Consider the following 15,210-nt stretch of genomic DNA (forward strand, 5'->3'; position numbering starts at 1 on the left):
CTAGCGACCATCAGGAACAACAACACGGACATGACAGAGGAAAGAAAGGTAAACTAACGATGTAATGGAATGATGCAAAACGTAGGCTACAAATTGAAGGAAACTAACCCACTGGGCACAAACTGGACGAATCAACGTTGTTTCAACATAATTTGTCAACGTATTGTGACGTGGAATCTACATGGAAAATACATTGGATTTGAAAAAAGTAATCAATCAAACTGTTGTTTTGAGGGTGAAATTTAAGCCACAGGATCATGTCATCATGGTAACCAAATTTCAACATAGACAAACCTAGCATAACATATGTTAAATTTGTACCTTTAAAACAATGGCAAATCTTCAACGTTTTATCCACTATCAGAAAAAAATATATAGGCTGGGCAGCACCTCCTACTGGAGAATTGATCTATCTACAGCTACCTTTTGTTGTCCCATCCAGGGGTTTAACCAAGCCCAGCCCTGCTTAGCGTTGATATTGGTGAATATAGTACCAATGTGCTATTGTGAGAATGATTGTTGAGAGGTCTCCACTTCAAAACTAAATAGATTCACTGTTGCTATCAAAGTCATTCCAAAGGGTGGGTTTAACAGAGCAAATGAAATGTAACCATACTTTATCAATCATCAATTATGCTATTTAGGCCTATATAGCATTTGCAAAGCCATCAACAGCAATTGTTTGAATTCAACCCAGAATTCAACTAAAAATAGACAATACAATAGGCCTAGGATTTCAAGCTCTGGTTGATTTCCAATGTAATGATATTGAATTGTGTTTGGTTGTCAACGCAACCAAATATCAACATTTGAAGGAGATGTTTCTTCCTCTTGGATAGTTCCACCTGTGCCTCTGACTTAGAGTAGTCTGCCTTTAATTCCAGTTTTTCTACAAAGGAATACTTTATATGTTCAATTCACATTTAATTTCAGATGCTGTTATCCAGAGCAATTAGGGTTAAGTGTATTGCTCAAGGGCACATTGACAGATTTTTCACCTAGTCGGGTCGGGGATTCAAACCAGCAACCTTTCGGTTCCTGGCCCAACACTCTTAACCGCTAGGCTTCCGGCCGCCTCCTGCTGCTACTTTCACGTCTCCATCTCAACCAACAATCAAAGTTAAAGAATGGGACTAAATTAAATCAAACTTTATTTAAAGTTCATTCAAAGTTTGATTTGATTTAGTCCTATTCTTTGACTTAGATTTTTGGTTGAGACAGAGATGTGAATCCAACATCAATTATACATTTGTAGACAAACTGGAATTAAAGCCAGACTAAGTCAATGGCACAGATGGAACTATCCAAGAAGAAGATACATCTAATTCAAATGTTGATATTTGGTTGCGTTGACAACCAAACACAATACAATATCACTTTGAAATACAATAAATAGCCTATTAACTTGTCGACAAGCTAAGAAATGATATATATTGGATTCACTTCTCCAACTCAACCAAAAATAAAAGTTAAAGAATGTGATTAAGCCAGTGGCTTAAATGGAACTATCCAAGCTGTAGATACATCTCCTTTAAACATTGATATTTAAATGTCAACCAAACACAATTCAACATTACTTTTGTAATACAGTAAATAGCCTAAAGTTAAGGATAGCTTAAAAACTAATGTAACATTCAACCTCCTGAGTGGCGCAGTGGTCTAAGGCACTGCATCGCAGTGCTAACTGTGCCACTAGAGATCCTGGTTCGAATCCAGGCTCTGTCGCAGCCGGCCGCGACCGGGAGACTCATGGGCGGCGCACAATTGGCCCAGCGTCGTCTAGGGTAGGGGAGGGAATGGCCGGCAGGGATGTAGCTCAGTTGATAGAGCATGGCGTTTGCAACGCCAGGGTTGTGGGTTCGATTCCCACGGGGGGCCAGTATAAAAAATATATATATATATATATATGTAATCACTAACTGTAAGTCGCTCTGGATAAGAGCGTCTGCTAAATGACTAAAATGTAAATGTAAATGTAAAATGATTAACACATCCCATGGCCACATTTTGAGGTTACTGTAACTATACATATGTAATCATATAAAGTGTGCATGTTCAAGATAGCATGCATAGGTCATTGCAGTTCTGTGGAGATCTTCACAATTGCTGTAATAATCTGTGCAGAATCTCGAACGGCATTGATCACTTGCAGCATGTACTTTTAATGTAATCTCAACTGCAATTCAGGTCATTTGGTTGTACTATTAGATGACGCACAGTGATAACACAATCTGTTGTATAAATAAACAAAATATCTGACATTGTATTCCCATTTGAACTTGTAATGGTTGAAAGCGCAGTGAGAGATATTTGGGTGACAACTAAACAAAAATTCTGACATTGTTTTTCCATTGGAATTTGATTGTGTTTTAGGTGTTTGAAAGCATAGTGATAACATGTTGGAAATTCAACTAACTTTTGGCTCTCTTTTTGAGTGGGTGAATATAGGTTGTAATCTCATTGATCAATGTCTCGACCAAATATTACCCAATTATCTACCTTGAAATGATGTGGTGTGCCCAGTGGGATGAGATTGAAATAAAGCTATATCTTGAAGCAATACTTTGTTTACAAATGACAATGCAAAAGCAACATAAACAATGGTGTAATACAATGTCAAATTTTGAGTTATAATAGGGTAAGCTCATAAGGCTTTTTGTGATGCGTGTGATGGAAGGAGTCAGGCGCAGGAGGGTAATCACCGAATACAGAGTTTATTCCGTCTTTCCACATAAATGCGCTGGAATATCGACAAACGAAACAGGAACAGGAGAAACTATCATCCCTGGCAATACACTGTAACGGTAGATCCAACAATACATAGGCACAGGGGAAATATCTACCCTGGCAACAAAATGGTTAGAGTAGCTCCACTGCGGTACACTACTCTCACAATTAAACAATCACCCACAAGGACAAGGGGGCAAAGGGAACATTCACACGGACTACCGAGGGGATAAGAACCAGGTGTGTGTAATGACAAGACAAGACAAATGGAATGATGAATATAGGAGCGTCAGTGGTTAGTAAGCCGGTGACGACGAGCGCCGAAGCCTGCCCGAACAAGGAGGGGAGGCAGCCTCGGCGGAAGTCGTGACACTTTTAATATTCTTAAAGAATCAATGGGTATAATGTATGTAATATGATGTATTGAAATAATATTGAACAGCAGTTGTAACTCAAGGATCTTTTACAACATAGATTGTTAGTCCTAGTCACTCTCAAAAACAACTCTGTTCTGCTTTGTCAATGTCATTATCCGATTTAAAGCCGTTAGGCCTACATACCATTGTCACGAAACACAATAAGGAATAATAGCCAACACCTATGGCTGTTCTGCTCAATATGGCACCTTACAGTGCTACGTAGGCCTATCATACCTTACGTACCTTGTAGGCATATCATATACTGTACTCTGTAGGCCTATCATACCTTACGTACCTTGTAGGCATATCATATACTGTACTCTGTAGGCCTATCATACCTTACGTACCTTGTAGGCATATCATATACTGTACTCTGTAGGCCTATCATACCTTACGTACCTTGTAGGCATATCATATACTGTACTCTGTAGGCCTATCATACCTTACGTATATTGTAGGCATATCATACCTTACGTATATTGTAGGCATATCATATACTGTACTCTGTAGGCCTATCATACCTTACGTATATTGTAGGCATATCATATACTGTACTCTGTAGGCCTATCATACCTTACGTATATTGTAGGCATATCATATACTGTACTCTGTAGGCCTATCATACCTTACGTATATTGTAGGCATATCATATACTGTACTCTGTAGGCCTATCATACCTTACGTATATTGTAGGCATATCATATACTGTACTCTGTAGGCCTATCATACCTTACGTACATTGTAGGCATATCATATACTGTACTCTGTAGGCCTATCATACCTTACGTACATTGTAGGCATATCATATACTGTACTCTGTAGGCCTATCATACCTTACGTACATTGTAGGCATATCATACCTTATTGTACCATGTAGGCCTATCATATCTTACTGTACCTTGTAAGCCTATCATACCTTACCATGTAGGCCTCCAGGCTGAAACCAATACCTGCCTAACCCCTGGCCACATGTCAATAATCTTATCCAACATAATAACAATAATAAGAATACATTTTTATTTGTATACCGCTTTTCATTACAGTGTTATCTCAATGCTCTACATAGGCATGAAAATAACCTATCAAAACATAATGCATTTAGAATCAAGGCAGGAAATAGGAATAGTAGGCTAGGTGCTAAAAGTACTTTCCAGATTAGATTTTAAAAGTTCAGATTGAGCCGCTCTCAAATGGTCAGGGAGAACATTCCATAGGCAAGGGGCAAGGCAGAAGAAGGCTCGGTCCCCCATAGTACGGAGATGTGTCTGTGGTACTTGAAGCAGTGGTGAGTTGATGGAGCGGAAAGTGCGAGTTGGCTCATTGATAAAAATGTGGTCACTGATATCGGTGGGACTCAATCCATTCAAGGCTTTAAACACTAGGAGGAGGATTTTATAGTCAGTCCTATAGTTGACCGGTAGCGAGTGGAGTTCAGTAAGGATGGGGGTGATGTGGGATGACTTCTTGGTCCTGGTCAGGACTCTGGCAGCACTATTATGGAGGAGATGTAGCCTCTGAAGGGATTTGGCTGGAAGGCCCCTGAACAGAGTATTGCCGTAGTTGATCTGGGACGAGTTTCTCTGCATCTGGCTTGGAGAGCAATGGTTTGAGCTGGGCAAAAAAGTATGCTTTTCAGATATATTTTATATGGGTATCAAAGGACAGAGAAGGATCAAAATTAACTCCCAGGTTCGATATATGTTTATAATACTTTTGTTTCATTACTGTCAATGATTATTGGCCAGTTTATGAGTAATGGACACAATATTAAAGATTAGGCCACTTGATAGGCTAGATATTAAAGACTGAAAAACAAAGTAAAAAGAAATGGTACACAACATTGTATACACACAGTAGTGCATAGTAACTACATAGCAATAACCTAGAAAATGAATTTGGTGAATGAATGGTGACTATCTTCCCTCTGTCTCCTGCAGAGGATGGCGTCTCCTTCGCTGGCTCGGTTGTCGGGGACAAGTCCGACACCCTCGGCTCTGCTGCCTCGGGCAAGAAGAGAGGTGGAGGACAGAAGAAGCAGATGCAAGCCAACAAATCTGCTCTCCGAGCTCCTCGAGCGCTCTGCTGCCTCACCCTCAGTAACCCCATCCGCATGGCCGCCTTGGCCCTTGTTGAATGGAAATATCCTTCAATGATGATGTACAGTTGAAGTCGGAAGTTTACATACACCTTAGCCAAATACATTTAAACTCAGTTTTTCACAATTCCTGACTTTTAATCCTAGTAAAAATTCCCTGTCTTAGGTCAGTTAGGATCACCACTTTATTTTAAGAATGTGAAATGTCAGAATAATAGTAGAGATAATGATTATTTTCAGCTTTTATTTCTTTCATCACATTCCCAGTGGGTCAGAAGTTTACATATACTCAATTAGTATTTGGTAGCATAGCCTTTCAATTGTTTAACTTGGGTCAAACCTGTCGGGTAGCCTTCCACAAGCTTCCCACAATAAGTTGGGTGAATTTTGGCCCATTCCTCCTGACAGAGCTGGTGTAACTGAGTCAGGTTTGTAGGCCTCCTTGCTCGCACACGCTTTTTCAGTTCTGCCCACAAATGTTCTATAGGATTGAGGTCAGGGCTTTGTGATGGCCACTCCAATACCTTGACTTTGTTGTCCTTAAGCCTTTTTGCCACAACTTTGGAAGTATGCTTGGGGTCATTGTCCATTTGGAAGACCCATTTGCGACCAAGCTTTAACTTCCTGACTGATGTCGCTTCAATATATCCACATTATTTTCCTTCCTCATGATGTCATCTATTTTGTGAAGTGCACCAGTCCCTCCTGCAGTCCCCCCACAGCATGATGCTGCCACCCCCGTGCTTCACGGTTGAGATGGTGTTCTTCGGCTTGCAAGCCACCGCCTTTTTCCTCCAAACATAACGATGGTCATTATGGCCAAACAGTTCTATTTTTGTTTAATCAGACCAGAGGACATTTCTCCAAAAAGTACAATCTTCGTCCCCATGTGCAGTTGCAAACCGTAGTCTGGCTTTTTAATGGCGGTTTTGGAGCAGTGGCTTCTTCCTTGCTGAGCGGCCTTTCAGGTTATGTCGATATAGGACTCGTTTTACTGTGGATATAGATACTTTTGTACCTGTTTCCTCCAGCATCTTCACAAGGTCCTTTGCTGTTGTTCTGGGATTGATTTGCACTTTTCGCACCAAAGTACGTTCATCTCTAGGAGACAGAATACGTCTCCTTCCTGAGCGGTATGACGGCTGCGTGGTCCCATGGTGTTTATAGTTGCGTACTATTGTTTGTACAGATGAACGTGGTACCTTCAGGCGTTTGGAAATTGATCCCAAGGATAAAACAGACTTGTGGAGGTCTACAAATCTTTTTCTGAGGTCTTGGCTGATTTATTTTGGTTTTCCCATGATGTCAAGCAAAGAAGCACTGAGTTTGAAGGTAGGCCTTGAAATACATCCACAGGTACACCTCCAAGCCATGACATAATTTTCTGGAATTTCCAAGCTGTTTAAAGGCACAGTCAATTTAGTGTATGTACACTTCTGACCCACTGGAATTGTGATACAGTGAATTATAAGTGAAATAATCTGTCTGTAAACAATTGTTGGAAAGATTACTTGTGTTATACACAAAGTAGATGTCCTAACCGAGTGTGTGCATATGTGTATGTACGTGCTTGGGTGCATGTTAAACCCCCTCCTGTGTTGAGAGACCCGATTACAGTTTTTCTCAATTGCATTTTTTGGAACAATGTTGTCGATTTTCAAAACACTGTCCACAAGACACAGAACTCTCTGACCCTTTGCAAAACAGTAAATGTAATGTAAATAGTCAATGTAAAAGTGGCCTTCTCAAAACATAAATACATTAATCAAAACTATATTATACCATCCAAATTGCAAATACATTCATAAAAAAATTGCCTGCAAAAATAATAACGCAATCATACTTATCTCTTGAATCCAAGCAGACAAAACAGAAAGTTCGTCTTTTTTTTTTATCCCAGTAGATCGTACAGTTATGAATATAACAACAGTCCTGTGTAGCTCAGTTGGTAGAGCATGGCGTTTGCAACGCCAGGGTTGTGGGTTCGATTCCCACGGGGGGCCAGTATGAAAAATGTATGCACTCACTAACTGTAAGTCGCTCGGGATAAGAGCGTCTGCTAAATGGCTAAAATGTAAAACTGTTCCCTGAAGGAGGGACTGAGGTATAATATAGTATGGGGAGTCAACGACCAATCATATTCACCTGAAGAAAACTTAAATCATGCCCAATGGGTCAAAAGATGCCGAGCCCTCCCTCGGAAGCCCCACCTTCCTGGCTATAATACTGGGGCTCGCATTCATTTCCTCAATTCAGTACAGCTCTTCAGTGAGCCTAGTCCCCTGACGGTCGGTCACTCAGTATAACATACTATGGGGACATACAATCTGGCTCAGAGGGTACCAAACTAGGAGGCCCACGGCAGCCCAAGCACACACAGGTTCCACCAGCTCCAAAAGAAGCCTGAACTGTCAGAGCCCCATATAGGGAACCAGAACCTGCTGCAAAGTGGCTATGCGCATTGACATGCTGCCACTGCAGCCCAAGTCCATAGACCCCACGGTTCCAAGAACAATACTTACCTTGCAAGCCAGAAATGTCAGAACTCGTACAAGGAACCGCAAGTCCAAAAAAACAGAACACCTGTCGTGACTTGGTAAAGTGCACATGCTCGCTGCATAGCATCAACCAGAGTCGATTAACCACGGAAACCAGAGTCTCAAACCCACCGGAAACCTGCAGTAACCTGGAAACTGTGTACTCGCGCACTGCCACGGTAGCCCAAGGCTCAAACCCACAGGAAACTGTGGTAACCCGTATAAATGCGCAACCTGCGTGCTGCCTAACACTCACTCCCGGACCCAGCCATAAGAACTCTGGGAGCAGTTACATCCAAGCAATAAAACCTCACAAAGGTATGTGGGGAACCACTCGCTGCAGCACAGATATCACAAATCCTCATGTCCCTGAACAATGAGCACACACACCGCTAGGCAACCAATATCCTTTGCTTTCATATGCCAGGGAGATAGCCTCTACAATCCAATGAGAAAGAATCTGCTTAGAAAGCGCCCTACCCCGAGCTGGATCAGTGAAACAGACAAAAAGTTGCTCACAAACGTGGATATCCCTGCTCCTATCCATGTACGCGCGTAAAGCGCGCACCGGACCCGAGCCATGCAACCTGGAAGCAAATGGAGGAGGTGAGAAAGGGAACACTTTGAAAGCCAGGAACCTGTAAGACATAGGCACCTGTAAGAAAGGGGCTCGTAAGGGCGCACACGCCGACTGTATAGTCATAATCATGTTTGAGGATAAACTCCTAGCCGTAAAAATCAACATTTCAGAGGCGATCATAGAGGAACTGTGCCAGACAGAGCCAGAATGCGACCGTCCTCTGTTGGAACATAAACACATGATTCAGAACTGACTCCAAATAACTTTTCTTGCGATTCACTATGAACCCGAGAGACTGAATATGGGAAACCATATGGGAAACCAGCGTGGCAGTGTGGAGCTTCACCTGTTCCCTCGACTCCACTATGACCAGCCAATAGTCCAGATAGGCCAATACTCTGATCCCCTGGCACCGCACCGGTGCCAAAGCCGCCTCCACCACCATAGAAAAGGTGTGAGGCGATACCTGTTTTTTTTTACACCTTTTTCTCCAGTTGGTAGTTACAGTCTTGTCCCATCGCTGCAACTCCCGTACTGACTCGGGAGAGGTGAAGGCCGAGAGCCATGCATCTGCCGAAACACGACCCCGCCAAGCCGTGCTGCTTCTTGACACACTGCTTCACCTGAAGACCCTTCACCAGCAAACCCAATCTTTCTCACAAAGTCAGCCCGACACCCAATGGAAGTTGAACCCAGCCGGAGACAATGGTCACACGAACTGGTCCGAGCCAAAGCCTCCTGAGCGTGTTTCCAACCCAGACAAACAGGACAGCACTTGTGAGTATCTTTAATTTGGTTGGAGGTTCAAACTTGGCAGGTTTGCCTTTTTTAACTTACACTTACCACTGGCCATCTTACTCAAGGAAGCACTGGCTACACAAGCAGAGCAGAAAGTAGTGGGTTTTTAGCAAACACAAAAATCGATACCAAGATCCAAAACTCACAACATCTAGGGGGACGAGTACTCTCTCCCCAGTAACAGACACCTAAGTCGGAGCCGAATCTCGTAGTCTTTGTGTGCTTGAAAAGTTTGTAAATTGCGTGACACGTTCTTCCTTCAGGCAAGCTGAAGAGCAAGAATTGAGGAAATGAATGCAAGTCCCGGTATTATAGCCAGGAAGGAGAGGCTTCCGAGGGTGGGAGGAACACAACTGATATGAATGTAGAGGCCTCAATCCACACCAAAGCAAACCTCTATAATAGAAGGTTACAATGTTAGAGATGATGACCCAAAGATACTTAGAAAGTAACCCCACTTCATTCTCTACATCTCTGCATGTCAGCAATATTGTACAAAATCATAAAAATGAGACAGTCCCCATTGCATAGATCTTTCCCTATATTGTACAGTACATGGAATGACATTGATGGGGGGATTTCGAAGTTTGTGCAGTATTATTTACTGATTGCAGGAAACAGTGAACACAATTGCACACATTTCTCTTCTAATGAAAAAAATGTCTGTGAACAAAACACCTAACAGTGAATTTTGCATTTACTGATGACATTTGTATTTAAAGTTTTTCAAAAGGTGGTCTAAGATATGTCAGGTACAAAGGAAATAAAACGATCAGAAGTTCTGTAAATGTATTTGAGCATTTGATCGTTGCTGTTCTGCTATAGATATGTTTAAACACAGATCCAATAATTGCTTGTATGCAATTGAGAAAAACTGTAAGTCAATCATGCATTCAATGTGGTGTGTAGTATTTACCCTTAACTATGGTCCTGCAGACCTTTTGATATTTTCATTCTACTTGCTATTTTTGCCAATTGTGTGGCCCTGGGTGTATCTAAACCCTTCCCTGAGGAGGACTCCAATTCGACCAACCACAACCTGGTGAGTTGATGCAAGGCGGCTGATACAGAGGCTGAGGTGTCAATCAGGGAGATCATAGAGGCTGGAGATAGGGTTATTTGGAGTGTTATATAAGGGCCAAACCTGGGTTAAAATAGAGATACTGTATTTGAAATCTTAGCTAATTTAGCTGTGCTTAATTGAGCTTACTTGGCACAATTGAATCAGTGGAATACTCCTTCAAGTAGAAAACCCATCTGGCACTCCTGGCAGGCACAAGCAAATGCTCAAAGTATTTGAACAACTTCAGGAAAGCCTGGAGGCCTTTTGTAAAGTAAGATGTGGCACATCAAAGGGTGGTGTCAAAAGACTAGGGAAAATCCAACAGGTAGACTACAACAGTTTCTGAGAAGTTAGGGGTGTAATCCTAAAGAATAATGCTGTTAAAGGGGAAATCTGCAGTTGCTACATCCATGTTTTGTCTTATAAATGTATGATATGTACCCATTGATTCCTGAACAATATAACGTATAAATGCCACATTAACTTAGTTCAACTGTCATACCCCATCAGAACCCAAAATATAAGCTTGTTTTAATCCAAAAATAAGTAAACTAATACTTCATAGCCTCAAAACATGGTCAAAACTATAATACTGATATCATGGATGGTCAGTCCTTGTGTAACAGTATTGCTTCTGTCCCTCTCCTTGCCCCAACCTGGGCTTGAACCAGGGACCCTCTGAAGACATCGTCAACAGTCACCCAAGAAGCATAATTATCCATCACTCCACAAAAGCCACAGCCCTTGCAGAGCTGTGATGTAGTGGTGTTGAAGGAGTCAGGCGCAGGAGTGTAAATCACAGAATAACAGGCTTTAATCCGCAAAATACAGGGTTATGCAGAAATGCGTCAAATACACTCCAGGGCACCAAACAGGTGCACTGGAAAATACAAGGCACACAGGAAAATACTCCAGTCGAACAAAATACACGAGCTCCACCAAGCTTCACTAACCTTCACAATAAACAATCAAGGGGGCAGAGGGAACACTTATACACATACTAATTAGGGGATTAGAATCAGGTGTGTGTGATAACGAGACAAGACAATTGTGATGATGATTGGGGTGGCAGTGGTTAGTACTCCGTTGACGACGAACGCCGAAGCCTGCCCGAACAAGGAGGGGAGGCAGCCTCGGCCGAAGTAGTGACAGTACCCCCCCCTTGACGTGCAGCTCCAGCAGCGCGCCGACCCCGGCCTCGAGGACGGCCAGGAGGACGCGGAGCAGGGCGAGCCGGATGGGGACGGTGGAAATCCCGCAACAGGGAGGGATCGAGGATATCCCTCACCGGAACCCAGCACCGTTCCTCCGGACCGTACCCCTCCCACTCCACGAGGTACTGAAAGCCCCCCACCCGATGCCTCAAATCCAGGATGGCACGGACAGAGTATGCCGGGGCCCCCTCGATGTCCAGAGGAGGTGGAGGAACCTCCTGCACCTCAGACTCCTGGAGCGGACCAACCACCACCGGCCTGAGGAGAGACACATGAAACGAGGGGTTAATACTATAATCAAGGGGAAGTAACAACCTAAACATAACCTCGTTGATTCTCCTCAGGACTTTGAACGGCCCCACAAACCGCAGGCTCAGCTTCCGGCATGGCAGGCGGAGGGGCAGATTCCGGGTCGAGAGCCAGACCCGATCCCCTGGTACAAAAACCGGGGCCTCACTGCGGTGACGGTCAGTGTTGGCCTTCTGACGACGCACAGCGCGCTGGAGGTGAACGTGGGCAGCGTCCCATGTCTCCTCCGACGCGCCGAAACCTCGGTCTGGCCTCGGTCTGGCTCTGGTGCCACGGTGCCAGAACCAGTTGGTAACCTAAAACACATTGGAATGGTGTTAGGTTAGTAGAGGAGTGGCGGAGAGAGTTCTGGGCATATTCTGGCCATGGCAAGAACACCGACCACTCCCCCGGCCGGTCCTGGCAGTAGGACCGCAGGAACCTACCCACATCCTGATTTACTCGTTCCACCTGACCATTTGACTCGGGGTGGAACCCAGAGGTCAGGCTGACCGAGACCCCCAGACGTTCCATGAACGCCTTCCAAACCTTGGACGTGAACTGGGGACCTCGGTTGGACACGATATCCTCTGGCACACCGTAGTGCCGGAAGACGTGAGTAAACAGGGCCTCCGCAGTCTGCAGGGCCGTGGGGAGACCGGGCAGAGGAAGGAGGTGGCAAGACTTGGAGAAGCGGTCCACAACGACCAGGATGGTGGTGTTACCTTGGGAGAGGGGAAGATCAGTCAGAAAATCAATACTAAGATGAGACCATGGTCGTTGTGGAACTGGTAATGGTTGTACCTTACCCGTTGGGAGGAGCCTAGGTGCCTTACTCTGGGCGCACACCGAGCAGGAGGAGACGTACACTCTCACATCCTTAGCCAAGGTAGGCCACCAGTACTTTCCGCTCAAGCAGCGCACTGTATGGCCGATACCTGGGTGACCAGAGGAGGGTGACGTGTGTGCCCAGAAGATCAGACGATCACGGATAAGAGCAGGCACGTACCATAGCCCAGCTGGACACTGCGGTGGAGATGGATCTGTGCGTAATGCCTGCTCTATATCCGCGTCCATCGCCCATACTACCGGCGCCACAATGCAGGAGGCCGGGAGTATGGGGGTGTTGTCTCTGGGCCTCTCCTCTGTGTCATACAGCCGGGACAGTGCGTCTGCCTTCACGTTCTTCGTGTAGCGGAATACACCAGGATGTCATCGATGTAGACCACTACACCGCGACCAAGCATGTCCCGAAACACCTCGTTCACAAAGGACTGGAAAACTGAGGGAGCATTCATCAAACCATAGGGCATCACCAGGTATTCATAATGCCCCGTGGTTGTGCTGAATGCTGTCTTCCACTCATCTCCCTCTCGGATACGCTCCAGGTTGTACACACCCCTGAGATCTAATTTGGTGAAGAAGCGCGCCCCATGCATTGATTCAATCACTGAAGGAATGAGGGGGAGAGGATGACTAAATCTTATCTTCTCCCTGTTCAGTGGTCGATAATCAATGCATGGGCGCAGACCTCCGTCCTTCTTCTTCACAAAGAAGAAACTTGAGGAGGCGGGTGAAGTGGAGTGACGTATATACCCCTGGCGCAGGGACTCAGTGACATATGTTTCCATAGCCACCGTTTCAGCCTGTGACAGGGGGTATATATGACTCCTGGGAGGTACAGTGTCTACCCGGAGGTTTATCACGCAATCCCCCGCCCGATGAGGTGGTAATTTAGTTGCCTGCGTTTTAGAGAACGCTTGCGCCAGATCGAGGTATTCAGGGGGAATGCGCACGGTGGAGGTACTGTCTGGACTTTCAACCATGGTGACTGGTATCGTGACTTCCGTAACAAACCCGGACCCTATTGGTCGACTATCGAGTGCTCTGATGGGGAGTGGAATGGATAGGGGAACCAATGAAATGCCTTGACGGCGTGCAAATGCCCTGTCCATAAAGTTCCCAGCTGCGCCTGAATCGACTAGCGCCTTACACTGGGGAACTACCATGTGATCGGGAAAGTGGATAGGTAGGGTACAGTGCGCAACAGAGGGCTCTGAACAAGTGTGGGTGTTCGATACCCGGGGTGATGCGTGAGTGCCCTGCCTGCCGCCTCCAGGCCCAAAAGAATGTTGACTATGACGTGTGGTGTACTGTCGCTTCGTGCCACCAGAGTGGCACTGTCGCTGTTCTCCTCCGCTCTCTCGGCTGGTGGATCCACCCAGCTCCATCTGCTCGGGATCCGAGTCGTCCGGGGTGGAAACGGGCAGACCCCTACCAGGACGTCCTCTGGCTGCCAGCAGGTTGTCCAACCGAATGTCCATGTCCACCAGTTTATTAAAGGACAACATGGTGTCCTGGCAGGCTAGCTCCCGTCGGACGTCCTCCCGCAGATGGCACCGGAATTGGTCGATCAGGGCCCGCTCGTTCCACCCGGACCCCGCTGCCAGTGTCCGAAACTCCAAGGCAAAGTCCTGCGCTGTCCTCGTCCCCTGCCTCAGGTGGACCAGTTGCTCACCCGCCTCTCGACCCTCGGGCGGGTGATCGAAGACCGCCCGAAAGAGGCGAGTGAACTCCCTGTAGTCATCCAACACGGCTTCTCCTTCGTTCCACACCACGTTGGCCCACTCCAGGGCTTTCCCACAGAGGCAGGAAACGAGGACGGACACCTTCTCCCGCTCCGATGGTTCCGGCCTGATGCTGGCGAAGTAAAGCTCCAATTGGAGGAGGAATCCCTGGCACAGCGCCGCCGTCCCATCAAATGCCCGTGGTCGGGATATCTGGATCCCTCCGGGTCCTGGGGTGTAGGTGGCTGGATCCGGTTGGCCAGCTGGTCTCGACAGCATCGTGGAATGCTCCTGGACCCGTGCCACGACTACAGGCATGCGCTCTTCTCCTGCTGACTCCATGAAAGCAGGTGGGTGATTCTGTGATGTAGTGGTGTTGAAGGAGTCAGGCGCAGGAGGGTAAATCACAGAATAACAGGCTTTAATCCGCAAAATAGAGGGTTACGCAGAAATGCGTCAAACACACTCCAGGGCACAAAACAGGTGCACTGGAAAATACAAGGCACACAGGAAAATACTCCCGTCGAACAAAATACACCAGCTCCACCGAGCTTCACTAACCTTCACAATAAACAATCACCCACAAGGACAAGGGGGCAGAGGGAACACTTATACACAGACTAATTAGGGGATTAGAACCAGGTGTTTGTGATAACGAGACAAGACAATTGTGATGATGATTGGGGCGGCAGTGGTTAGTACTCCGGTGACGACGAACGCCGAAGTCTACCCGAACAAGGAGGGGAGGCAGCCTCGGCCGAAGTCGTGACAAGAGCAAGGGAAACAACTACTTCAAGGTCTCAGAGCGAGTGACGTCACCGATTGAAACACTACTAGCGCGCACCGCTAACTAGCTAGCCATTTCACACCGGTTACACATGCGTCCATAGCTCTGTCTCTGAATTTGATAGTGGTTACATTT

At 45.7% G+C, this 15,210-nt stretch overlaps 1 protein-coding gene across 1 annotated transcript in view; it reads left to right on the top strand.

The window, feature by feature from the left end:
• Window positions 1-8,323: 8,323 nt before the first annotated feature.
• The window catches only part of LOC121537216 (voltage-dependent L-type calcium channel subunit alpha-1D-like), a 31,887-nt gene continuing 25,000 nt past the window's right edge, over window positions 8,324-15,210 (top strand). Inside the window, exons 1-2 of the mRNA XM_041844905.2 lie at window positions 8,324-8,418; window positions 10,093-10,198. Coding sequence (XP_041700839.2) covers window positions 8,324-8,418; window positions 10,093-10,198 — 201 coding nt within the window. The remainder of the gene's footprint in view (window positions 8,419-10,092; window positions 10,199-15,210) is intronic.

Source organism: Coregonus clupeaformis, chromosome 24 (assembly GCF_020615455.1).
Source record: "Coregonus clupeaformis isolate EN_2021a chromosome 24, ASM2061545v1, whole genome shotgun sequence".
NCBI lineage: Eukaryota > Metazoa > Chordata > Actinopteri > Salmoniformes > Salmonidae > Coregonus > Coregonus clupeaformis.